Consider the following 23,662-nt stretch of genomic DNA (forward strand, 5'->3'; position numbering starts at 1 on the left):
TTAACAGAGGTTAAAACCGGCAGGCTTCTGCAGCGAGCCCTGCTGTCTACTTAATCAAGAGATTAGTGGCAGTCGGCTTAATTAGCGAGCTCTGCAGTTAATTAACCGATAGGTTAAAACCAGCAGGCTTCTGCAGCAAGCCCCAATCAGCCCGTCCCTGCTTCCGCCAGAGGTGGCGCTGGATCTGTGTCACCAACGCGGAAATCCTCGCCTGGGAGACAGCAACGGACGCGCACAGAATGAGCGCTGTGCTGGCCGCCTTGCTGATTTCCTCTGCCTCGGTGGCGGACCGCTCTACCAGTGTCACCACCGAGTTGGAGAGCAGTGCGATGTTATTCGCTGCCGCGCTGTGCTGACAGAGGGGAAAGCATGTTCGGCCGCCGCTGCTGCAACGAGCCGTTTAGTGGAGAGAGTGTATACACATACTTTACAGAGATGCTGTATGAGAAACCAATGTGAGTTTGGAAAATTGCACAGTATAAATCTATTCTAGTAGACCTCAACAATGGAATTATTATGATCAGTGGAAATGGCCATGACATGGGACCTTTAAACAAAATGTTCAACTCTGAGTCTGCGTTATAACAAACACCTGTAAAGCTGTCAAATCAACGTAGTGGAAAGACTACTAATAACTACATTACTTGAGTAAATGTACTTTGTTTCTCCCCACCACTGGACGTACACAATTCCTTTGTGATCAAATACTAAACACATGCCTTCCTGGCAGAAACCCCACAGTTGTCACATGTTGAGCAGCAGATTTAACACAAAGTACACCTGAGGCTAGGACAACTCTCATTGTGGGAAGATATGTGTGCAGGTGTGTTGCAGCATGTACATGTGCTCCAGTTCTCCTCTATAGTAAATCTCTCTTCCTTACCTCAACAGTTTTTAAAACCAGCAGAAACAAGTCGGCACAAAAGGCGACCCTGACACTGAGCTTCTTCCGAAACAAATGCAGAACAAAGAGAACATCAAAAGAGATGTGTTGGAAGGTCTACAACATGCTGAGAAACTGCAGGAGGAGACACACATCAGAGCAGCCTTTAAAGCCAACAGAAACACAACATACAGTGTGCACTCAACAGCCTGCTAGTTACTGGATCCATACCTTAGGAAACGCTTTTATTCAAATACTAAGACTTGTTTTCAGTATTGATACTGGCATCAATAGGATTGATTTCATCATACATTGTTTTATGCAAATTAAAAGCTTTTTTAGTGCACTTTCTGCTTCTTTGCTGCCATTGTTTGCATGCACTGACAGCACAAAGAATTAATATACATATTGAATAAAGTGTTATTGCTTTGATCATGTATTTAAAATGCATGGAACAAAGATATTAACAGAAATCGGTAAAAGAATAAATGCCTAATGTGAGCGTTGGGGAACATTTTTCAGTGGCAATATATGAAACATCTTAATTATGCATTTAAGTCATGAAATGGTACATCTGCATTACATAATCAACATATCAAATATTTATATTAAATCAATTATCCCTAGTGTTTCTTGGTATCAAATCATAATTAAATGTTCTGAATCCATACTTTGTTGGGATGAATCCTGTTCAAACCATTTTTAACCAGTTATCTGTGATCTGTTGAAAAGCATTTAGGCCTATATCTGTAAATGACCGGTTGGTGCCACAGAGAGTTCACACAGCAGCAGGTGGACAGTGAGAAGTGCCGAGAGATATTTCATGTGTGAGTTCTTTTAATAAGGAGCCAGGATACTCAGCCCTGCACCACAGGGTCTGTCCATGAGCTCCGAGTACCTGTGTGCTTGCTACAGAGAAGCAGAGAGCCATGCACTGTTATCAACTCCACAATGTTTGTTACACATAGGCCACTGAGTCCCTCTGCTCTCAGTTGCCATGGCACTGACCCATACATCATGTCAAGACTTATCTCAGCAGCAAGGTCATATCAAAGTGTATAAAGTCTCAATATGAGCATTGCATGGAGAATAAAGTACCCTAGTATTTTATCTATTAGCTTTTATTTTATTTATTTTTTATTTAGTTTTTTTTTTTTAATTGTACGGTGTCCTTGGGTGTCATGAAAGGTGCCTAAAAATAAAATGTATTATTATTATTTTCACAGTATAAAGACCATTAATGCCCCGCTGACTGTAATTAGACAACTCCTCGTCTACTCTAAAATATCAAGGAACCTCGATTTTTCCCATTTGTTTGAAAAAACACTATCGAAATTCTGAAAGAAACTCATTTTGGAAAATGCAGCACTGCAGAAAGGAGATTTAATTATACGTTCCCCTGTTTGTCTTTATAATATTGATTCTTAATCTTTTTCATTTAGCTCTTCTATTGCATGCTGTTACTTATGTTGCTATAACTTTGGAAAATGTAGACCATAATCATATTCTTCTTTTTCTACATCTTCTATCTAGCTACATCGCTAATGAGGCTTAAAACAATCAAGAACCTGCCTTTAAAACCTTCATTTTTTTTATAATTTATTTGGTGAACCTGGAGCCATTGTGCGCCAGAGGGGTGGGGGGCCAAGACACATTGGTTATCTACATTGGTATCTTACCTGGAAGTTTCCCACCATGATGAGCCCTGCAGCACAGATCCAGGCGCTGGAGAGGCCGGCCGTGTTGAGGATGCAGTTCTGGTGCTTCTCGATCACATGAGCGTAACGCAGCAGAGCAATCAGCATCACTGCAGGGGCAGGTGGAGAGAGGACGAAATAAGAAGGAGACATCTCATCATGCGTCTGGTGCCCACATCTGGCTTAAATCTTCCAGCAACTTTGCCAATCTACAAACTGGATTTCAGATGTTTACACTGTCCACCATGCATTGTCTTTGCCTACTAATTTTATATTTTTCCTCAGCGTAGAAATGTAGTTCAACTCAATGTTTAGTGTCTTATTAGTGACTATTAGGTTTACATTAAAAAATATATATATATATTTTTAAAAAGCTGGTTGAAACTCAACCTGATTCAAGCCCATGGCAATTTTGATAATTGCAGTCTGATCCGACCTTGTGTGGTATACTGAATGTGTGTAGGATCTATCTCTACAATAATTGCTTTACTGTAAACGTAAAATAAAAATAAATAAATGACAAATTTGCTAACAGCATCAGGATGCAGCACAAAAAGGAACAAGGTTAGTGTTGCATCTGTTACTTTAAGTATCAATGCTACAGATCTCGGTGTGAGCAGATTCCTGGTCAGTGTTTATTAATCTGCTCCATCAAAGCTTCACAGCAGCTTCACTGTCCCACATGACCACCTGATGCTCATACCGCTCACATCTGGTACACATCACGCAGCACAGTACAGACAGCGACTGTTATGATGTCCATATTGTTGCTCCAGCAAGCAGGGAACCAAGCGGCAGGCAGATAGAAAGATCTGCTTTCTGATCTTCTCATGTACGCTCACACCACACCTCAGAGTTAAAACAAGCTGCCTCACTAACATAAACTCAGTATTGTTTATGAAACACAAAATAAAAATGGAGGGAAGCTTTTGATGTTAGGTACATTTCCAGAGTGAAATGGGACAGACAGGGCCCCGAGTAGAGGGCTCTGCCTGTGCTTATACAACTAGGGTTACAATACGTAACCCCTCGTTATATCTTACATAGGCTCCGCCCTCTACTGGACTCTATGGGTACAGTGGGCGGAGCCCTGATGCATAAACGCTAGGGGTGTAACGGTATCCGTATTCGTCCCGTACCATCACGGTTCGGACGTCACGTGCACATGCAGTCACATGGCGAATACGCCTTTTTTACGAGTGGGAAAAAAGTCTGTCACTCAGGGCAGCATTACACTATATATAATCCAGGGGGCGGTATTTCGCCTAAAAGCCAGCCGAACCCGTACCGAACCGTGACCCCCACACCGAGGTACGAACCGAACCGTGACTTCTGTGAACCGTTACACCCCTAATAAATGCGCTGTCGTCCAACAACATCGGCCCATCATACTGCCCCTGACCGGCTGTTGGTTAACAGCCACTGCACCGCAACTCCTTCTCCTCCGGTTGTGACCGTGGAGAAGACGGGGCGGCAGTTTACTTGGCTGGTAGAGCACACTCAGACACACTTACTTCGTGAATAGTGTGCATGAAAAATAGTGAGGAAGGCTCAGGTGGGGAGAGTCTTCCAGCCCTGCCTGGGGCTTACTGCGCACCATGTTCCCCGGGTCCCTAAGGAGCATGGGAAAACACACAAGTGCATTATGTCCAGGGGGGGGGGGTCAGATACCTACTGACCCACAGCCCCCCCCTCTCACCAGTCCTGTGTTGCCCCAGCAAGCACAGACGATGAGCCAGACATGTCCAAGAGATAACACTTTAAGAAAGGGCCTGACGTGGACCATCTTGAGAGGTAGTACCCATAGAGTCCAGTAGAGGGCGGAGCCTGTGTAAAATATAACTGGGCAGACCCCAGCTTGGAATGCTAATGCTAGCGTTGCAACATGTCACATCATGGAAACATTTTGATGTTAGCAGGTGTATTGTAATTTTTTTTATCAGGTTTATTGTGCGGTGTTTCCCTTGTGTTGTATTGATGGAAGTTTACAGAGCGGTGTATTGTGCTGTAACAAGCCTACGTGATCAGCAGCACCCCACACAACATTCATCCACCAGTTCCTCTGTAATACAACATCAAAAAGCAAGGCCAGCACTTTTAAAACAAACACTGAGTAAGACAAAAACGTGTTATCTAATGATCACTTAAACGTCTTCCTTTTCTAGGAAAAGCAATGCCTGTCCATTATCTGATACATTTAACTACATGTCAAGGTTCAAATACAAGACCTTACAAGTTATGTAAGGGTCTAGGCATATTAAACTGAGTGCAAACACCCCATAATGGCTCCTCAACAAAGTGTGTGAGCAGAGATCAGGCTCAAGACTTACAAGTATTAAACTGTATTTTTTATGTAGCAAAATCAAGACAATCAAATGTATTATATGGACCGAGTGTGTCACCCTAACGCTACGTCCACACAGCAGCTTCAGAAGAATCTTCCACCGCTTCCAACGCTTCTCTGCCCATTGACTTTGAATGGGGATGACGTCACTTTGCCTCGCTTTTCCCCAAACTGCATTGTGGGGGAGCGAAGCGAAGATTTCCAGGATGTCCAGGATTTCCAGGATTCAAAAGTTGAGCAATGTTCAACTTTTGAAGCTGAGCTGGAAGCGTCAGCCAATCAAACACGTTTATGCAAATCTGACAGTAGAAGCGCTAGCCAATCAAACCGCGTGTAAGCAGGGAGAACCAGACCGCAGTTCATTTCTTCATATTCCAAACGAGAAATTACGGTAGCAAATCACCTGGTTCTTTACGACCAGAACTATTAACGGGATACAAACCGGAGGAACCAGGCATGGAGGGAGGTGGCAGAGACAGTGGGGGAAACTGGTAGGTTTTCGCCTGTTTGGGGAGTTTATATATATATATATTGCTCCCATAAAATCCCCGCGGTTTTTTGCTTTGTATGTCGGGGGCGGGAGATTCATGTGATTGGTTGTTGGTCGCATTGCTCGCAAAAAATCCCCAAGCTGTCAGACACGCCCAGCTCCAAGATGTTTGAAAAGCTGCTGTGTGGACGTACCGTAATACTGCGAGTACAGGCTTGTGAAGGTTTGTGCTATCAAACCTTGGTTGAGAAATGTTTGTATATACTACTGCGGCACCATTTGTATTAGGCTTTGTTATCAGCATTAAGTATAACAACAACAGTCACCGTTTTATTAGAGCTGACAGTCCTATTCAGGTGACAGAAGAGCATAGTTTAAAGAATGTGTGCATCATCATGCCATGAGCAAGTTTACTGTACAGACAACACCAAACAACCAAAAGAAGTTATTCACTTTGTAACTAGGTATCAACACCCACTAATATATGTTCTCTTTTATTTCGGCTCCCAGTTGTTTCAGACAGCAGAATGGCACACACTGTACAAAATGTTGTAACTTCTGCTTACCAAAAATGCCAGAATTGGAAGCTTTGTTTAAAGGTGCAGAAGTGCATTTGGAGTTTCAAACTATTGGTCTTATATCTCAGACAGGGTTTGAACTTCTCTCAGCCATCTTTTTTAAAACTATTTCCTAAACAACTGAGTGAAACACTATGAATGTTTTCCAGGAGAGATTCTCGGAAAAATGTTCAACTGCATAATAAAATAACATCAGATCTTCGAGTGTGGCCCCTAAAGCAAACTCTGTTTTCCATTGCGGTCAGTCAACACATCGTACACACTAGTACCGTCTGATCTGTGGCTATACAAAACTTGGCAGAAAATCAGAGTCATGGCCGAGTGACGCCCCTCGCTCCATTGAAAACAACATTCTTGCTCTGTGTAATGTAAAATTCCATGTTGTCTACCTCAATGTTATAAAATCTCAGTGGAACAAAGTTCACAGAGGGTATGTTGTCAGAACATGTAGGAAAGCACATCAAAAAAGAAACTGCATGCACCACCCTGAAGTAAATGACCCAAATAGATGCTTTAAAGTAGGTTTGGAACAAAGCAGAGCAGTTGCCCTCATAGTCAGTGGGTGAATGCTTGTAGCTCATAAAAATCATGGGGGGGCATGGGGGGGGGGGGGTGAGGCGGGACCTGGCAGTGGATTATGGGGAACAGAGACTTAGCTGGAGCCGTCGCAGCTGAGAAAACAAGCCCGAGCGCACAGAGCCCCGTTTAACCGAGAGTGCACGTTGGGTAAACGTGTGTGTTGAGGCAAACAAATAAACTACATTTCTCTGAGCACAAGCGTGTGTTGATACTTACCCATAAAGGATCCAGTGCTGCATATGAGGCTGAAAAAGCAGCTTTCAGGTGGCAGGGTTCCACATTTACTGCAATGAAAACACAGAGGAGAAGGGGGGGGGGGGGTTAGTGTGGGCTAGCTTGCACACTCAGTAGGCTAAAGTGCAAGTTCAATCAAGTTCCTGCTGAGTTCAAATTATAGCTGTGACCAATTAGTTTTTGGACTTGTGTCTTTTTACAGTGCTGCAGGAATGCCTTAGAAATACTCCTAAAACAGCAACGTGGCCTTATGTGTGTTCGTCCGTGGCGTGTTTTCTTGTGAATTTTTTCTTGTGAGATTAAACGGGGAAAATATGTCTATACATGGAAAACATGCCGGGAGGTTGAGGAAAGAATGACACTGAGATCTCTACAGATAAAAAGCATTGGAGACATGCTGAACATGTGTGTAACAGTGGGAGTCTTAAACCTGCTGTTCGTTCATCTGGGAGTGTAGACAGGGAGGGAGCAAAACTATCTCTTGTTTACATTTAGTGTCTCAGTGTGGCGACATTTCAAAGAGTGGTACAGGATCCACTACACACAACAAAAAGCTCTTCTTCCTGTCGAGGTGAGGAGGTGAAAGACTGCAGGCCTCAGGCGGGCAAGTATGGGCTTATCTCCCAAACTCTGCCCTGCAGCTGTTCCAAGACTACCAGAGCCCCACACACAGGTTAGCTCTTCTTTTAACATGAGTACAAACGTCACTGTATTCTGTGTGATGTGAGTTTAACCAGTAGGATCATGATCGCTTTCATAGCGTTATATGTATAATCAGCCATTCTCGGTGGCCGACAGGTGCAAACGTGCTACAGCGTTTCAAAATGTTTCCATTCGGAGAAAAGCGCTGCAGCTTCAGAAGCAAAGCAAATATTAAAACACAAATGTTCCAAAACATGCACATGAAGAAACATCTTCACCAACTTGAACAGCAATAGGAAAACATTTACATATTTGATGAACCATGCGCATGGTTTACTAAAAGTACTGCATAAACATAACGCTACAAACGCATATTAAAAACGCTGCAAATTAAAAACGCTGTAAGAGGCTCAAATCACACCGGAAACGGGGACAGGGGCGCTTGTTGTCGTTCAGGATTCTAAAGTTGGCCAACTGTCCCCGTTTGCAGTCAGGCTGTGTTTTGTCAGTATCTTTGAAATGACATGGTTAGCTACATGTAGCTAGCTTACAGCAGACCTGCAATCATATCAGAAGTAAGTGATAACATTGTTCAAATGAGCCAATCAAACTTTAGAAACATTAGAAGTATATTTCCACTGGACGTCAACAAGCGCTCCGGTCCCAGCTGTGTCCCCTACTGGCCTGCCATGCTATGAATGGATAAGGCCCTTCCTGATCCAGGAAATGGTTCAACCCTACACTCCAGCATGTGCTCGAGTGGGACCGAGGTGCCCTTTAACAGAAACACACCTGTTTGCTTTACTGTCTCCAAAACAGTGGAACAAGCTCCCCATTAATATTAGGACCGCAGAAAGTCTTAACATTTTAACTGCACCTTGGCCTAAACATGGATACTTCTGTACTGAGCGATTACAATGGTTTGGCTAATTGAAAGCTAATGCACTTGCAGGATGCTTTTTTAGCATTTGAGTCTTTTTGGTTGAATGCAATTATTGCAAGTCTTTGGATAAAAGGGTCAGCTTAATCTGAAGTAATATAACTTGGCTAGCTTTACCGAGTTTACTGACATAGGATTGTGGGAATTTGTGATTTTAGTTGCCTTCATAATAAGGATTCCTTCAGAGTGTATCATGAAAGAGGATTTTACTAGATGGAATTATGCTCAAAGTCTTCTCTTCAAAACAAACCTGAAAAAGGCTGGTAGAAACACTCAATAAAGCAGTTTCATGTTTAAAATACCCAAAGATAAACATATGGACATCATGGGTTACTATTTAAAAATGTTTTGCAAATCTATTTAGGAACCTATGTGAACATATTTTAAGTGGGGGTGCACCTCAAATCCTATAGGGGGGTCCGGGGGCAGGTAGGATTTTTAAATGTTGGACTTAAATGCATCAATCTGGTGCATGTTGAGGGGGAAATAAAGAGACACCCATATGAAACATAACTGTATACATTTAAATAATCATAAAATCATAAAAACATGGCCATAACCAATAACATACCATATCCAATATGAAAAAACATTGAAAGTTGTTTATTTATTTGTTTTTGGTTCATTTATAGTTGTGAGTGTGTCTGTGCTCCTGAACCAGCCTCACCCGTCTCCCCCCCTCTTTGAGGCAGCAGCAAAGACTAGTTTTAGCTCTCAACAAGTTGTAATAGTTTATCTTACCTTTCACCTAGTTAACGTTTTTTTAAATTATTATTCATGCATATTTTACTAATCACTCCCCCCTCAAATGGAAATATGTGTTTACATAATTTCCAATCTTTATTCCAGACTCAAGGCCCATATCACATACAAAAAGACAAAACACACATCAATAAATAAGATAAAAAGCTAAACACAAAACAGATCAAAACAAACAGATAAAAACATAAAATCAGTCCAATGACAGCGAGCCACACATGCTCACTTGTCTGTCTAGGCTATTGCGCCAATGTCTCCAAATCAAATGCCCCACGGCAGTCGGTGTAGCGATGGATGAGTTCTGCTAAATAAGCCGGAGCCAGCCCATTTAAGTTAAGTTAAAGTTAAAGCCTTTTATTGTCACTATACACAAAGTATAACGAGATGCAGAGTGCAACTCTGTCCCGGTGTGCAAAAAATATAGAAACAAATACATAACACCAAAAAACACAGCAATAGGACATACAATCATACGGGGGAATAAATAGTAAATAGAAATAGAAAAAATAGTATATTTATTTAGGGCTTTAAAAACAAATAAAAGGAGTTTCAAATCAATTCGGAACTGAATCAGGAGGCGTGGCCGCCTTATATACTGTGGGCCTGCGCGCCCATTCAGGTAGGCTCGCCCTGATTGGCCTGCTACGTTTATACAAACTCAGTGTATGAATGCTCGCATAGCATGGTTGAGAGTAGTACCAATAGAGTCCAGTAGTGGGCGGAGCCTGTGTGTGATATAACCAGGGGTGCACATCACTTTCCCAGTGAGGTACAGATGAGTACCTGGAGTCAGTGTTTGGTACTCCAACCTCTGGCTCCACTCAAAGTTATTTGATGAAGCACACAACATGTGTATTGTTGTATTATTATTGTTATGCTGAGAGAGGAAAACGGATCGGTTCGTTTCGTCATTGTGGCTTCAAGAAACCGCCGTCTCGAAGTCAACACTGTTCTATTGTTTGGTCCATTGAGGATCACATACAGGAAACTGGTACTATATAATAGAGTTATACAAAAGCAGAATGACTAACATACGTATGCAGAGGTGGGTTCACTGACCTGATGAGTGGTATGTTGTCCAGGGTGCAGCACAGGACTGGACCCCTCTGTTGTGGGAGCTGCTCCTCACATGACTCATTGTAAAGCCTGCAAACACACGGGGACATGCACATACTTTTAATCTGTAGATATTGACAGATAACGAGATTTCAAAGTAAAATATTAAAGGATCAAAGCCAGAACGTCGCATGCATTTTCAAAAACTCATGATGAGCCAAGCTAGAATCTTCTTAGTTCACTCAAGTAAAAACAAATCCCGATTTCAAGTTTCAAAGGTGCATAATGGATCTAATGTAAGTCTGTTAATGTTTGAGCCTTAAGACGCACTGTTGGAGCTTCGTGACTCAGGATCTACGCAAACAACTGTAGAAAATTAACCCACAATATGTTAGGTGAAAGGTTTGAATAACAGGGAAATGCTGTCCATGTTGTGTTGCCTTCACACACGCTTACCGATGTATCAGAGCACATTTGTGCTTTTATATTTGACTCACTTTTGAAGCTGCAGCGCTTTTCTCCTAATGGAAGTGTTAGCGCGTTTGCACTTGTCGGCTACCGTATGTATATAAATATATGAAAGTCAATGTTTTGGTAGCTGCACTGCAAACAGGCTGGCAGATATTGACTTAAACATCTTTGCTGATAAGATTTTTGAAAACATCTTGACATGTGATAACTAATTTGATTCCTTACATATTGTTTTCTGTACCAGCAGGGAAGGTACTTTTATTACACACAGGTACATTTAATCCATGTTTAAGTTTCACATTCCACAGAGTTAAATTCATCTGTCTTGACTCGAGTTTGGATTCCTCCCATTTTGATGTGTTTGCATTCTGAAACTTCACTTTACTGTAACTCCCCTCATACACCCACACAGTCTGTCTCTCCCCTCATGTCAACCTTTGCCCCTGCAGCACTTTATCTTCTTCATCATCACCCCAAAGTCCTCACATCTCCATCTCATGCCTCAGTATGTTCAAATTAAGACTGACAGGAAGTGGGGAGTGAGGAGTGAGGCCTCATGGATGTAAATATAGAAAAAGTTGCATTGCGCAAATACAAGCCCGCCATAAATGACCTTATTCCTGAATGCTGCGCACACTCGCCAGCTGAGAAAGATTTTCCTTCCACCATGTTCCCAGTTTTCCCAGTGGGCATCTGCAAGTACTTAGTCACAATCAGTGACTGCTTGTTGTGTGTGTTGTGGCGCATTAACAGGAAATGAGAATAAGTCCTCACTACTCTATAAAAAGCATTTTGTTCCCTCTTGGTTTTGGCCCTTCGCCCAAACTGAGCTGAGCTGAGTGTTTCAGACCTTTCTCCAACTTCAATGAACACAACATGCTAGCGTCTCGTTTTTGTGTAGATGAGGGGGAAAAAGTGTTAGAAACAAGGATGTGAATCAGTATTTTATGATTGATCTGACCACAGAAACAGAAAGATACGTAAAGTGAATTATTTGCCTACCAAAATAGATCAAAGATGTGGAAAACGCTGGTGTGGACACCATGTTTTCACATCTAGTTGGCAGCTTCAACACTGACATATTGTCATCTTTAAAGTTGATATTGAACTTGTCAGCAAACATGTCCACATTTAGCAGTTAAAGGGCAACATGATCATTCATTTTCAGTTATGTTTCTGGTTAGCTGATGATTGTAAGTCCGATATTCTCCCTTTGTCAGCCCTGTTTTGGTCCCAACCAACTCCTTGGAAAAATATCTGTCAGAACTTTACCTGTTTAGGAATTGTTGGGGCAAAAATAAAAGTGTTTTATGCAAAAATAATTAACAACAACACTGCATCAGTTTGTTTACGAAAGGACTGCAACTAAATACTTTAATTATTGATACCTATTAACTGTTTAGTTTAAAAAATGTTGGAAAATAGTAAATCATGTCAATCCAGTTCCTCCAAGGGTATCCAATGTGATGTCTTTAAATGTTTGTTTATCAGTCAATAACCTAAAGATATAGACTTTAATGTGATTTTAAAAAATAGAGAAAAAATGAAATCTGGAAATCTGTTTCGATAAAAGAAAATGACTTTGAAAATCAATCGAATATCAAAACAGTTGTGTAATACTTTTTCTCTCAAGATCGAATTGTTCTCTATCTTCTCCAAGCATTACATCTGCTTCTTGGCTTTGTCTGGCTCTCTGCTTGAATGTCCTATTACAACTGAATTCCTAAAAACTTACAGTACACATTAGTGAGTAATAATATCCATGACACTAAGTGCACTACTGCCAGCACTGACATCATGAAGCAGTGTGTGTGCGTGCGTTGCGTGCGTGTGTGAGTGTGTGCGTGTGCCTTACGTACCAGTTATGGACAGGACAGACATGCTGGTTGTACAGGGACATTGCATATCTGTAAACATAAAAGAAGATAAGAATCTTTGGTCAAACAACTGAACAGGAAGACACAAAATTAAGAATGTTGATATAGATACAATTGATCAAACAAGATCTCCAGTCCTAAAACATCCCTGTCAGTACTTTATTAATCTTTAAAAAATAATAAATATCTTCCACTTGGGAAAAAGTTCTGTTTCACTCACATAAATGAAGCACCTACAATATAGAGCAGTATTCATGCTTTTCAGGGCATTTAAGTACAGCATACTTTTGTCCTATCAAAACACATGTCACATGAATTACCATGAATTATCATTTACAGAATGAGGCCACTTGTGTTCGTCATACGTGTGCATGCAGAAGCAGCTGGCTGTTTTTTTTTCAAGGCCGCTAGCATGGCTGCGGACTTGTTTCACGGATGTCATCAATGTTATCTGAGGCTTAAATATATCAAGACAAACTGTAAGAGATCAAGTCATGAAACAATCACATTGTGCCACAGATAAGACACACACTGAGTGAACACACAGAGGACAAAACAGGCTCCTGAAGAATTGATTTGCCTTGACCTAAGAGTGATGCACTTTGTTGAAAGGAGATCACAGCTTTTGGTCTGAAATAATTCACTTGGTTTCGGTTCAAATGTAGAAACAGTGATTTTCCGTGATGGTTTCCTGTTGTGAAAATCTCACTAGTTGCAGTTCATGCTTCATTTGTGTTTCTGGATCATCAGAGCTTTCAAAGGCACCAGCAGACAGGTGTCAACGTGTGGGGGATTACAGACTCCTCTCCTACAGGGGAAGGCTTTGGAGACCTGGTGTGAAACATTCTCGCCCCCACTTTGTCAAGGTGTGATGGCTTCTCACAAAAGGAGACTGTGTCAATGAATTCACACCGTGGAGAGAAAGGAAGAAGAAGAGGAGAGACAACGGACATATTCACATAGAGCAGACAATAAACTTAACGGTGGGGTAGGTACGTTTCAGAAACCGGCTCGAGATACACTTTTTGTTATATTCCATGGAATGCTCTTAACATCCCGATAGCAATGAATATCTGAAGTGCTTTGACAAAAAATCCATTAAAATATTTCATCTGTGGAAGCCGTAATAGTGTAAAAAGTACAACCAATCCGATTGGATTGCCGCCCTGTCTGTCAGCCTTCCATCTCGTGCACACACAAATGTATCCCATGCCGTCATTGGGCGTGCATTGCAGCAGTACTTCAATGACTCGCCAGCAACAGGCGGCCACTTTCACCAGTCTGCTGACGTTAAGTGCGCGTTCATGTGTGTTGGAGGAGGTGCTCTGTAAGGAAGTCTGAAGGAAGGGGCGGATTCTTTTCGGCTGCGTACTTTCAAATTTGAGTGCACTCGAGCCGGTTGCTGAAACTTACCTACCCCACCTTTAACGTCTCAACATCCTTAAATCTGCAGTAGTAGTGTGTATGATAAAACTATTTACCAAAGATGTGTGGTGTCTAGGTCTTCTGTGGAATGGCATTATATGTCACAATATGTCATTTTCTGCCACTAGAAGTTTATTCATCAAAAACATTGGCAAAGACGAATTCTGGTGGCATTGTAAAGTAGTGGTTGATCACGGGAGTATGTTATTGCAATCAGCTGAATTAGAGGTCTCCTTCACTCCAAAGCGAACATATCCAGTGATTAAAGTGGGTAAAAAACAGTCAATATTGCACTTAAAAGTAAAAAATCAGTGTTTTTGAAAATGTCCTGGCTTGTTTCTCAGATAACTTAAGCTCAAGACATTCATGGACTGAAATAGGGTACTGCCAAGATGGTCATGAAACCCACAATCCCCCTGGATAATATTCTCATTCTGATTCTGACCTTAAGCAAGGCACAAAACCCCCAAGTGCTGAGCGGCCTAACCATTGGCTGCCCCTTCTCTCTGACATCTGAGTATTTATTTCGGATTTATGTGTAATTCAAATACATTTGAATCTTCTTGATGTGGCTGAAAGCTGGATAAAATATCAATGTATGACAGCTTCTGGCAGACAACCATAACCTTTATATTAATAAAAAAATACAGATTGTTCAAAGGTATCTACAATTCTTGGAAAGCTTTGGGGTAATGTAAGCATTTATTCCCTTTTATGATTCAATTATTATTCTGGGCACAAAGTAACACTAAACAATAATAAGTTGTAAGAGATAGGAGACAAACATTTCACTGCAACTTAAGATCATTTTTCATTAAAAAGATTGCTTTAAATTGTATGAATCTGAAGGACTAAAAAAGGATAGCTTTGAAAAACATATATTATTTGATACAGAAGAGACAACAAATCTTTAATCCCAAGGCTGAGTTAAGAATAATAGTGCAATATTTTACAAATCCACTTGTTTGCTTTATTGCAGAGAGTAAGAAGAAAGATGAACACCACTCTCATACAGTAAAAATGAACCTGCAGTTTAGCCTAGTTTAACATTAATACTAAAAACAGCAAGCATGGCTGTGTGTTGTCGTCACTGAGGCTGCCAGGCAACCAGCAGAGACTGTTAAACCACAAGTTGTTTTTATTACACTTTGGTATGTGTACAGATTAAACCAACCAGTGTTAATGTGTGAGCTTTTCAAAGGCTGGTAAACTCCCTTAAATCTCCATTTAACACCTTCAATGTTAAACACACAGATCACTCTGAACTCTCACTCTGTATCCCATGATGCCTCAGTGTTCTGCATACTTTCAAATGTAAAGATGAAACTGGATGTGTTTACAATGGTTTTAACTTCCATGGCATGCATCTTAAGCCTCCTGAGGCCCTGACACACCTATCCCATTTTGGGAGTCAGAGGCCGTCAGAGGCAGTCGGGCATTCGCGGCGCCCTACTCAGGTTGGTGTGTCCCGCACTGTTGTTGCTTTACGGCACATTTTCACACCTGCCGCGGTCGATTCAACATGTTGAATCAGCCAAAGAAAGTTGGCCAAAGAAATCACTTTGATTGGCTGTTGCCTCTTTTGAATGACGAATACACACTACCGCTGCCTGCTGGTAAGGAGTTATTGCCACTCGTCGGCAGTGAAGTCTTTGCGGTGTGTTTGTACGTAAAGGCGACGTAGCGGACGTAAAAGTCGGGACGCCTTCGGTACGCGTTCTTTGGTCTCAGGTTGGTGTGTAGCGGCCTTTACACTACACACCAAACTGACACCAAAGAAGACGTCCCGATGGAACGTCGCTTCACCTCACGTCTCCTGCGTCTTGGCCATGTTTCGCACTGGAACACACCGCAAAGACTTCAGCCGATGGCCAAGTTGCACGTACGAACTGCGCATGCGTGAGTGGCAATAGCTCTCCTTACCAGCAAGCGGCGGTAGTGTGTATTCGTCATTCAAAAGAGGCAACAACCGGAAGACAGACTGCGTGATAACTGAGAGAAGAAGAACAGACTGCATGATATAAACAAACAACAAATAGCGTGTGCATTCCATTTTCACTCTACAGCGAGAAGCTCATGGGGCTTTCCCGAACCTGTGTCGAGAGCTGGAGTTAAATTAAATCTCAGATTTGCCTTCTTAATAGTTTGTTTGGGTCCCTCACTTCCGTTTCGCTTCTCATGCACTGATTCGCTAAGCTTCCAAAAAATTATGTATTGAAGTCAATGGAGAGAGAAAACTCATCTTTCGATCCCGTTTGAATTGTGCCACGAACAGAGATGGGGTCGTTACTAAAAAAAAGTAATATATTACACTACTTCGTTACTATCTACATAAAGTAATTCGTTACTTTACTCGTTACTTTACTCGTTACTTTACTCGTTACTTTACTCGCAGGGCCGGCCCGCCCCTCCCTACAGGCAGATCACGCAGACTGCTAAAGTTTCAAATGTTCTCTTTAGTTCAGTTTCCATTGTCGCATAAGACTGATCCAGATAGCTCCTGAATGTTTTCCTATCTGACCATGGCTGTCCTCTGTCTCCTGCTATCTGACCGTGGCTGTCCTCTGTCTCCTGCTATCTGACCGTGGCTGTCCTCTGTCTCCTGCTATCTGTATATTTTGCGCAGTCTATCTCTGCTCACGCTGTTGCGTCAGCGTGTTCTCCTGCGTGTTGGCCATGTGTTGCACTGGAGCCAGACTTCAGCCGAGCACGTACGAACTGCGCATGCGTGAGAGGCAATAACTCTCCTTACCAGCAGGCAGCGGTAGTGTGTATTCGTCATTCAAAACAAGCAACAACCGGAAAACAGAGAAGAAGAACTACGTGTGTGATATAAATAAACAACAGCTATGTGCGTTAGCTTCACCTAGCATGTGTTCTTTGCAGGTGTTTGTTGAGGTTTGATGACTGATTTTAGAAAGTAACGAAGTAACGCGTGTCGGGGCAATGTTAGTAACTGTAGTGTGATTACTGGATTATAAAAGTAGCGCGTTACACTACTCCGTTACCGACAAAGTAATATTAAGTAATATTATTATTATTACACCCAACTCTGGTCACTACTGTCTTGTCAACAAAACGATTGACTACCCTCACTATACACACAATGAAACACGTCCAGAAGAATGTCATGCAAAGCTGCCTGCCTGCCTTCCTTTGATTCTCTCTGAACTGCCTGGTCTTTTTAATGTTTAATGTCAACCATTTGTGCAGATAGCATGAAGTAGAAAAGATCGGCGATCGCCGATGCTAGCGTTAGCATTTCTCCCCCGGGTTTAAATTGTGTATTATAGAATGATTACACCGGTGACAGTACTCTTCAAAGGGTTCACGAAATATGACTACTACTCTTACTGTTTAACATTTTGGGTTACTTAATGTTACTTCATATTAAGGCTAATAAAAATGACAAGGCTGTAATGCCAACTAACGTGCTAGCTACTAGCTAGGTAGCTAACTTGATCCAGCCACTCCTGGTCCTTTCATCAGACGGGAAGCGAAAGAACGAGCAAGACCCATTGCTGGTATGATAACCTGGTACTAAGCACACAGGCATCTTGTTAAAGTTATCTTATCTATCCAGGGTTGCCAACTTTGGGTACGTGGCTGGAGTGAGATTTTGATATCATGGGTTTAATTACACATATGCGCACTAAATGACTGCTATTATGTCAGTAGCGGGACCTTAGCATATATATAGGATATATATATATATATACAATATATACAAATACACAATCATTTCATTTCAAACCTTTATTTATACAGATAAATCCCATTGAGATCATTGATCTCTTTTTCAAGGGAGACCTGCTCAAGTAGTTCCACATGAAACATAAATAGAACAACAAAAGGACATCATACAGCATCATTTACATAATGTGCATTCATATAGACCAGATCCCCATAGTCCAGCACAGGTAAAAAGGTCACAGTGACTAGCCTTTTCCTGGCCTCAAGTGAGAAACAGGACTTGTTTCTGAAAAAGAACCCTAGCCTAACCCTCAGTTTTTTAAGCAGGTTATTGACATGAAGTTTAAAAGAGAGACAATCATCAAGCCAGATACCAAGGTATTTGTAACAGGTAACCACTTTGAGTTTTATTCCTTGCGTAGTTACAATATCTAAAACAGGCTCTGGTGTCTTTTTAGCTTTAGAAAAGAGCATTACCTTGGTTTTATCCACATTTAAAAGAAGCTTTAGTTCAGAGAGCTGAGTCTGAATAATGTTAAAAACAGCCTGTAATTTAACACCAGCCTCTTTAATGGAGGGACCTGCACAGTACATCACGGTATCCTCCGCATAAAAATGTAAAGTAGCTTCATCCACATTTTCACCTAAACTGTTGATGTAGATGGAGAATAAAAGTGGACCTAAAACAGAACCTTGGGGAACACCATTTGCAATGTTCAACCACGCAGAAGACAGCCCATCAAAATGAACACATTGGGACCTTTCAGAGGTAGTTCACAAACCACCCTACTGCATGGCTGGACATGCCTATACTGGCTCGCCTCTGCTTTAAACTGTGATGATCGACGGTGTCAAACGCTTTTGAAAGGTCAATAAATAGAGCTGCACAACTCTGCTTATTATCTAAAATACTCGCCACATCATTCACCACTTTCATTGTGGCAGTGATGGTGCTGTGTTGCTTTCTGAAGCCTGACTGATGTTTAGACAGGATGTCATTTGTACATAAAAACACCTTTACCTGTTCACTCACTAACAATATTGGACACAGACTATAAAGGGCACAACGTTTCATTCAGTAATGAAAGTCAAACACATGTTTGTTTCCACTGTTTTACTGTGCATTCGCAATACGTGTCGGCTCCCACTGCTCTGCTGTCTGTTGACGTTGTTAAGATTGGTGGGGGCGGGGAGGGAGCGGATCGACAGCTTGAGCAGCTGTCAACTCAACATTGTAAATAACCAACCAAAAACGATCGCCGGTTCATCTTGTTTTTGGCGTGAGAATAGTTTGGGCAGCGTGAGAGCGTGAGACTGAGAGTGAAAGTGTGTGTCACACGCCAGATGCGTGAGAGTTGGCAATATATCTCTTATATTTAGCGGAGGAAAACAATTGTGACATCAGTTATGACATCACTTACGCGACTCTGGGATTTGTAGTCTTTCTAGTTGCCTATTTTTCATAGTCTTATATTTCAACAGTTTTACGAAAAACTGTGACTTTTTTTACATGGAAATTATTTTTTAAGATTGACAAACATCATATGTGTAATTCGTGGGCGTGACTATAACACGAAATGCCGTGAGACTGGGTTGACCTGTTTCAAGTCAATCTGCTAAACTAAGCTAACGCCGGCAAGCTTTAGCTACACATTGTATTTAGCATACGGTAAGAGCTGTAACCTTCTCCTCATCTTAACAACAGTGCAACTAAATATGTTTTTTAAATTGTCATTCTTATCTTTAGGGGTGTTTAAAACTATACTCTATTAAATCTTTGACCATAGTTGATTGTGTGCTGTCAAAAACACATTTGTGGTACACACTCACAAGAGCAGTTTATTGGCAGCATGGAAAGCAGCCCTAATGTATGCTGCTGTCGTACAGAGCTACAGATATGACTGCTGTGGGAGTAAAGCAGATGCAGATGACAGGACATGCAGACCAGAACACCGAGGCCGAGAGGAATTTCAAGGGTGACTCTTCTCAGGCACAATCGTAGTATAAACAGAAGGACGTTATACTGTCTCTTTCCAAAGAAGCGACTGTTTTAAATGCATGAACTTTGTACAGACAGTTTAGGTCATCATGACTGCAGCAGGGATAATAGGTAGCCTCTCTAACAAGGCTTATGTAAAGATAACCGAGGTTGAAGTTTGTCTACAGAAAGACTTTTTAGGAGCAACTGTTGATGTTTATTTTCACCAATTCTGAGGTATACTCACACGACCCATATCCCAGTGATGGTGAAGACAGGCAGGCTGATGGGAAGGATCATCCACAGAGACATGATGACCGCCTGCAGAGAGCAACAAACAACATTAAAACCAAATTAATCAGTTTAAAAAACATTAATAATCTGGTTATGCACTTTTAGGACATCATATTATTAGACTACTTGATCCATTGATTCATATGCACAAATTTGGACAGCCAACAATCATTTACTCATTAAATAAGATATAAGGTAAAAATCTTGCTGTGTTTCTGTGTTTTTTATCGCTTTCTGTTGTTGGATAGTGTAAAAATACTGTAACAAGTACAAGTCCTGCACTCTAAAATATAATTCAAAAGCAGCCGGTGAATTGGAGCAAATTGTATTACTACTTTATATAATAGTTGAACTATATTAAAAACATCATAATTTGTCAAATTAAACTCAATCCTGTGGAGGAGTGGAGTAGAGGTACAAAGTAGAATGAATTTGTGAAGAACCAGAACCTCAGAATTGTAAATAGGAACAGTACTTGAGTAATGTACTATGTTATATTTAGCACCACTCATCACTGTAATTTAAATGTCTTTGAGTTATATACTGTTGGTTGGAATTCCAACCATTTCTGACATTTAATACACTGATTGAATAATGAAAATAAGGTTACAAAAGGTTGATTGACAGTGATAATAACAGTCAGTTGCAGACCTTAAGCAGGTTCAAACACATGTGGTTGAGTACTGTATGAACCAGATAAATACACTGACAATGGGCTGCAGCAGGCTCACTGTTTACTATTACTGATTGATCTACTCAGAGTAAATTAACCTGCAGACAATGCAGCCATGGAAACGCCTAAACATGTTGTTCCCCATGACCGGATTAATCTGCCCGGAGACCCAGGGGAGCTGTTGGGCCCCTCTCAGTCCCCTGTTTCTGTCCCTCTTTTACAAGCTATTCCCTGGGCTCAGGTTAGCTGTGTCGCAGTCATTAAAAACAAATAATTTGAGGTTTGACTTATAAACGGCATCTTGGACTCTCATGTCGCCTTAATGTCTATAGGAGTACCCTGAATGTTGAAAAGTCTATGCTAAATACCCAGACATTACAATTAACACCAAGGGGTATTGGCCAACTGACGTATGTGACGTTGTGATAGTGACAGCACAGAACTGAAGCTATAGAGCTCTTAAGAGGGTTTTGAGATTGAAGAAGAGGTAAGAAGCACTGCCACAACCAATGATTATTTTCATTATGGAGTTATCAATAATTGTCTTGATTAATCAATAAATAGTTTGATTTAAGACCTCATAAAGAGAAAAAAACAAGTCATCAAACCGACCATAAGAAACTGAGCACAGTTTAGTACAATTAATAGGGTTTATGTTCAGTGTTGAGACAAAGTTACTACTAATCTCCTCTTAACTTCTTTCTCTTCAAGATGGAACTTTTATCAACATTTAAAAAACGAGACATAACTTTTTTAAATCACAGTAAGAAACACTTTGATTTGAGAAGCTGTCACTGTCTAATTTAATAATGTAATTGTTTGTGGATTCAGTTATTGATCCATAAAAGCCTGGAAATAAAAGTGCTGCTTGCAAATGCATTCATCTGTCAGTTTTAGAAGATATATTAATACAAATAATATTTATAAAACAAAGCATCCAAGAACGACTGCATATTCCACTTGAAGAAAGGTTGGGAAATGATTTAAATTGATCATCTAAATGTACTCATATAATGAAGTTTAAGCACTTTCTTGATCTTTCTTACAAAAACGCACTCAGTAAATAGAAAATCATAACTCAAGAGGTTGCCTGTTCCTTCCTGTGGGTTTATTTAAACACACAAGAAATGTTGACCACCATTCATTCAACTTGCTTGAAACTATTATCACAACTAACAACAAAAAACAGGGAAGTATATTTTTCCATTATTTTGTCTCCTCTGGTTTTACTGTACAGAAGCTGCTTGTTTCTCCAAGTACTTCCCAATTACTGTCATTACTTCAGGAACATCTGCATACAGAGGTGTAGTGAAGGGGGCTTTTCATACCTTCGGTTTGTTCCGTGGAAAAAGTCTTCAGGCTCTCCTCTTCATCTCAAATGGTACTGCTAGTCTGAGCTCCTCTGCATCAGCTGATCCAACTGGTTTCATTGTAAAAAGTGTGACAGATCTGATGCCGATTGATCCCCTTCATCTCACTCTGAGGCTGCTCGGAGATCAGCCTGATGGCAGTGATCCTCCAAACACACAGCAGCTGGATACACGAACTCCAGACTCCTCCCAGTAACACACACTCACATGTTCTACCATTTTAAATCCAGATCTGACAGTATAACTCCTTTTAAGATTTTTTTTATTTCAGGGTTGGAAAATAAACATGTTTTTGTCTTTTAGTACAACTTTATCTGAGTTTATTTACGTGTCTGTGGAGAGATGTTTGGCTTTTGTATACTTTACTGAGTGCTTGGAAGTGTGAGTTCAGCTGCAGGTGTGTTGTGGTGTTTCTTTTCTTGTTTTGGATTATTTTGTTCCTTTTCTAGTTCTTGGAATCACATTTCACGCCCGTTTCGCAGATTAATCACACATCACTTTTGGATGTGCTCGTGTTTTTCTATTCCAATGAAGCTCCAAATGTTTTCCAGGAAAGCGGGATATGGTGCATTCAAGTGCCCCTTAAAAATCTCGTGTTTTTGAGCTGACAGATGGAAATATTTGAGGATGTTTGACTGGAGGTTTAATGTAGTATGGGAACGTTTTTTAAATGGTCAGATTTTTTTATTATTATTATTTCTGAAACGTAAATGGTTTATTTGGAATTAAATGTCTATACTTTATATTTTTGCACTCATATTTATTAATTGCTTGTTTAATGCCATCCTTTTTTCTATTATTTTTACAAGTTCCATCCTTATTAAGTGTATTCTGCTGCACTTTTCTATGACTTAATGTTTGTCTTTCACACTTTTGCTTTTATTTCTGTATACACAAGGCCATGGAGCAATATAGGCTACAACCTTTAAAAACACTCCCTTTCAAGTTAAATTCCACCATCCAAAGTAAGCCAAACGCAACCTACATATAAGTATCACAAGTAAAAATAAGGATCCTACAAAAACAAACGGTCTGTGTGAGTGATAATAATATATCATATGACATCATCAAATTGATATCAGTTGGATAAACATGTTCTAAGAGCTGTAAGATGAGTAATGGGGCATACACTAAGAGTTCTGCTACAGACATTTCTTTATTATTATGTGGATTTTTCTCCAAAATGTTGTTGTGAAATATTAAATGTTTTCCTCCCAGGAAAGGGGAAATATGTGTACTGTACTACTACTCTGTTACAGGTTCAGTACAGCCTAGGTCCTCACCAAAATACATACAACTGTAAAATAACACAACAACGTATCATTGATTGGAGTCACCGTTGTTATTTACTTGTTATTTATATTCCGTTTAAATATAATTTCTTCCTACAGGATTTGAAGGCAACTTCACGTGGCTCCTCGCGTGCGTCACAGTCATAGGGTCACAGTGCAGAGACACACAGCTGCTTTCAATTAACGTGATTCTAAGTCGGAAACAAATGGCGCTACTTTACAGAGCCAGAGTTACTCATGAAGCAACAGAGGAAACCATGGCAACTGACTCGTGCCGCGCGAGGGCGCCACAGGCTTTCCATTATAGGCCCAACACCTGGGAGCAGTACTACAGGGTAGAAAAAAACATGTACAAGTCCTGCATTTAAATCTTAGCTAAGTGAATGT

At 40.8% G+C, this 23,662-nt stretch overlaps 1 protein-coding gene across 1 annotated transcript in view; it reads right to left on the minus strand.

Moving 5' to 3' along the window:
* LOC117464349 (transmembrane protein 150A-like) overlaps positions 1 to 22,410 on the minus strand; it is a 36,258-nt gene extending 13,848 nt beyond the window's left edge. Inside the window, exons 1-6 of the mRNA XM_034106727.2 lie at positions 21,942 to 22,410; positions 19,894 to 19,967; positions 12,533 to 12,580; positions 10,206 to 10,292; positions 6,788 to 6,855; positions 2,563 to 2,690 (exon numbers count right to left, since the gene is read on the minus strand). Coding sequence (XP_033962618.1) covers positions 2,563 to 2,690; positions 6,788 to 6,855; positions 10,206 to 10,292; positions 12,533 to 12,580; positions 19,894 to 19,958 — 396 coding nt within the window. The 5' untranslated portion in view covers positions 19,959 to 19,967; positions 21,942 to 22,410. The remainder of the gene's footprint in view (positions 1 to 2,562; positions 2,691 to 6,787; positions 6,856 to 10,205; positions 10,293 to 12,532; positions 12,581 to 19,893; positions 19,968 to 21,941) is intronic.
* Positions 22,411 to 23,662: the final 1,252 nt, after the last annotated feature.

Source organism: Pseudochaenichthys georgianus, chromosome 19 (assembly GCF_902827115.2).
Source record: "Pseudochaenichthys georgianus chromosome 19, fPseGeo1.2, whole genome shotgun sequence".
Classification (NCBI taxonomy): Eukaryota; Metazoa; Chordata; class Actinopteri; order Perciformes; family Channichthyidae; genus Pseudochaenichthys; species Pseudochaenichthys georgianus.